Source organism: Gigantopelta aegis, chromosome 7 (assembly GCF_016097555.1).
Source record: "Gigantopelta aegis isolate Gae_Host chromosome 7, Gae_host_genome, whole genome shotgun sequence".
Lineage (NCBI taxonomy): Eukaryota > Metazoa > Mollusca > Gastropoda > Neomphalida > Peltospiridae > Gigantopelta > Gigantopelta aegis.
In genome coordinates, this window is record NC_054705.1 from 4882244 (window position 1) to 4886543 (window position 4300).

At 35.0% G+C, this 4300-nt stretch overlaps 1 protein-coding gene across 1 annotated transcript; it reads right to left on the bottom strand.

Moving 5' to 3' along the window:
- Positions 1-2481: 2481 nt before the first annotated feature.
- On the bottom strand, positions 2482-4092 carry LOC121377809 (piggyBac transposable element-derived protein 4-like). Its single transcript, XM_041505909.1, has one exon. It carries the CDS (start codon positions 4090-4092, stop codon positions 2482-2484), a length of 1611 nt encoding a protein of 536 aa, XP_041361843.1.
- Positions 4093-4300: the final 208 nt, after the last annotated feature.

The following is a 4300-nucleotide window of genomic DNA, read 5'->3' on the forward strand; positions in this document are numbered from 1 at the left end:
TGTATAGTGAAGTATAAGTGATTCACTGATATTTACAAACATTGCTGTATAAGTGAAGTATAAGTGATTCACTGATATTTTATTTTTAAAAATGCTGTATATAAACGCCAAACTCAAAGAATCCATTGCGAATCTGTGTTACGGTACTGACGTTAAATAAACCTACTAATTCCACCTTTAGTAGCAAATTGACCAAAACTTTGTAATCACACAAACGATTTTTCCTGCAGTGCTCGTGAAATACTGGTTATGACAACTTTCAAATCAACAGACAATAACTTTACTGAAATCAACATACGTTATATTAATGTTGCTTCTGTTAACGTCGCGTTACGGTACTGACACGAAACTTGGCAACAGAGTAACATTTGTCTCTGAAATATTTTTAGTAAATGAGTTTAGTTACAAATCATGAAAATGTTGTGAGTATTATTGTAAAAATTAGCTCCTAAAGGCTGGCAACATCAAAATGGGACTTTATTTGATAATGACCCTGTTACATTTTTAAAGAATACTCTGAACTTGACGGTGTTTATATACCATGTGACTATATATACGAAGGCCGTGTCTATAGCCTCCACTAATGAGGCCTGGCTATATTCACAGCAAAAATGTATATAGGCAGTAAATAAGTACATGTATTTGATTGATCCATATTACCGAACCATCTGGAACAGGAGGAATACATACTAAGTACTGTACGAACAGTGCATTTTCTGAACAGGAGCGGGGGTGGGGGAGTATATGAATTTGTGTACGTTTTCCATAGATATATGAATAGCATCATATTGTCCCTACAGTACTAACAAAAAATTAATTATATAATAAATAAATAAATTAATAATAATAATAATGATGATGATGAATAAATAAAAATAACAATTTTCAAATTATCAGCGGCTGAGGTAGATTAACTGAAAGAGAAACTAACTATGAACAGTACACAAACTAATAACAGGGCTTGAACTTAATAAGTTTTCACTGATTTTAATTTTGAGGCTGCTTACGTAAATTTTTTAAAAAAGTTAATTTTACCGTAAATACATGTAAATATAACTAAAAGGTTATTTTGCTGTATTTAGTCACATTTCAAATGCTCAAAATTGCAAGGGGCAATACAACTCAAAATACATTTTTTATAGGCTATAGTAAAGCTGAGACCACTCCCGGGTCCCCCTCTAAATTTATGTCATGTTTTTGTAACAACCGCAATCACACCCACCCCACCCCACCGCGGTGTGATTTTACCAACATTATAATAATAATAATAATAATAATAATAATACACAATTACATAATAATGATAATAATAATAATAATACAAAATTACATAATAATAATAATAATAATAATAATACACAATTACATAATAATGATAATAATAATACACAATTATTATTCCTATTACTACTACTACTACTACTAGTATTATTATTATTAGCCTACTACTACCTTTTTGGGGTGGAGGGGCGATGTTTTATCTGGAGGAGTTTTGACTATTAAAATGCAAGATTAACATGCATGCACACATGCACAAACGGCAGACTGAACTTGTCACTGCACGTAGAACTGGATTCAACTGGGTTAAGTAATAACTAGCCAACCTTTGGAGACAGAACATGCAACAATACACTGTTTTTTTACGCTGTACATTAAAACCGAAATACTACTTTGTGAACCAGTCAAAATAACTTGCACACGCGCCTAATAATAATAATAATAATAATAAATGGTGAGTTCATGTTCCGACTGTTTATTATTTTATTTCAGCGTATTCGCGGTTATTTTCGTCATGAAATAATATATTTTTTATTATTTGCGATATATATATAGCCGGCCATCATTTGCCAAGTCTTTATACACGGTGATCGTTTATATAAAATCTGAAAATACATTATACGGTTGTCATATATATAGTTTCATCACTACGAGTCTGTTTTTCCGTATTTTTCAGATCTCATCACAAGAAGAGTTCCAAATTTAAAAAAACAAGCGTATCATGGAATTCCCTCAATCGTAGTTCAATTAAAATATTTTAGATCATACAATAACTAGGTTTGTTATTCCAAATGAATGTAAGTTTCATTTATAATGCATATTTAGAGAAACAAGGCCCACTAAATCCATGATTGAGCTCCTTTCAATGTTTTTTTTCTTCTGTTTTTTTTCTTCTTCAGCCTACAACTATTAACTCTCTCCAACCTGGACAAAATTTTGCCCGCCAGGTTCCAAAAACTGGCTCCTTTTGTGAAATGGAGGAAATTAGTAGTGGTTCATTAAAAATGATTATAACTTATTAATTATTGGAATAATACCACAACATGTAATGAAAGATTTATTACTAATATAATTTTCTACAATTGTAAATATTTGTAGTGAAATTTTTTGAAATTATAAATGTTGTACATAAATTTGAAAAAAATAAATACACACGGTAAACAAATTTTGCCACATTTCTACTCACAATGTTTTATTTGTCAGTTACTCTTTATGCAAGTCCTTTGTGCACTGAATTTTGAAACTCAGCAATGTGTGGTACCCTTCAAAACAAGGATAAGGACACATAGGTTTATCACATTGTTTGCAGATATACTGTGTTTGATGTCGACCTTTTGGAACTTTTCGATCCGAACACACAACACAATCCGGAAATGCCTGAGCTCCACTTTTTGTCTTGTTGTTGTTGATCCCGGTGAAATGGCGTTTGTTTTCCAGTCTTGTTGGAACATCGTCAATGCTGTATCTTGGCTTGGCAGTTGTGGCACGATCGTGTGTTGCTACAAGCGACGAAATGATGGAAAGACGTAGTTTGTATTTGTCCAGTTTCACACCTGGATGCAACCGTTTCCAGACAACTGTGAAATTCACAAATGCCAGTTCCAATAAATAGAGGAACACCTTTTTCCACCATTTTACTGTTCTGTGCACACCAAGATAGGTCCAAATCTTTTGATCCAATAAATCCACTCCACCCATAAACTGGTTGTAACACTCGATAGCTTTTGGTTTGTTGATCTCTCTCCTGTTGTTATTGGCTGGGTCCCTGCATCGAATGTACTTGTTGATGGTAGACAGCACATTTACCTGCTTCTTGTCCATCCAGGCAATGAATAAACACTTGTCGTCCCGAACAAACATTGGGTCGTCTCCTTTTTTCAACTTAGCTCTCTGTATTTGAGGCGGAGTTCCGCGTCGGTTTGCCCGTAGAGTGCTGCAAGCTCCAACACTGCATTCTGATAAATCTTTGAACAATTGTGGTGAAGAAAAAAAATTGTCCATGTATACATGATGTCCTGCATCCTTGACAACTTCACACAACTGCATGACAACTGAATTAGTTAGTCCCACCTCTGTGTTTTGTTTTCGTCCAACATACATAAACCAGTTGTAGCAATATCCTGTCGAGGATTCACACAGTACCCATGCTTTCAGTCCCCATTTATGTGGCTTCTGTGGGATATACTGACCCATAGATGAACGGCCCTTGAATGCAATAAGGCTTTCATCCACAGAAAGTTCTTTCTCGGGGTAATAAATGTCGCGAAATCTTTCAATCAGTTTATCAACAACAGGGCGGATTTTGAAAGTTGGGTCATGGTTTGGATGGTCTCTTGGAAGGTTTGTTGTGTTATCACACACATGGAAAAACATCCATATTATTTGCCAGCGATCACGGCTCATGATCTCTCGAAATCCTTTCATTTGGGTCAATGCATTTGTTGACCAATAGGAAGCATAATTGGGCAACTTGACAGCGCCCATGAACAACAAAATACCCAAAAATGATTTCATTTCAGTGTTCACTACAGGTACCCATCCACGTGTTGTAGAACAAGGCGGTAATGTATCTTTGGGGTGCTTTTCAAAATACTGTTCTGCGTACAAGTTCGTTTGAATTGTTAGCATCGAAATGAAATCTTCGTCAAGAAACTTACAAAATATTTCAAACGCAGTTTCTGTTCCATCTGTATCGAGCAAAACGCCGGTCCGTTTGTCGAATCGCGGAAGCCAAGAATCCTCAAACGAATCCGATAATGAAACACCTGGTGTCGGAACGTCAACATCAGATTCCGAAAAATCTTCACTATCCATTTCTCCATCGATATCACTCGCCATAAAACCTTCAACAAATCTTCATCTGAATCGCTATCATCAAAGAATTCTCTCCAAATAGCATCTTCGTCGGCCGCCATGTTTATTTGGGCCAAAAAAAATCGATTCGCGATAAAGGATTTCAACAGATAAAAAAGTAAAAAAATTTCATGTAAGCATTTGATTTTTCGATACAGGAAGGAAGTTG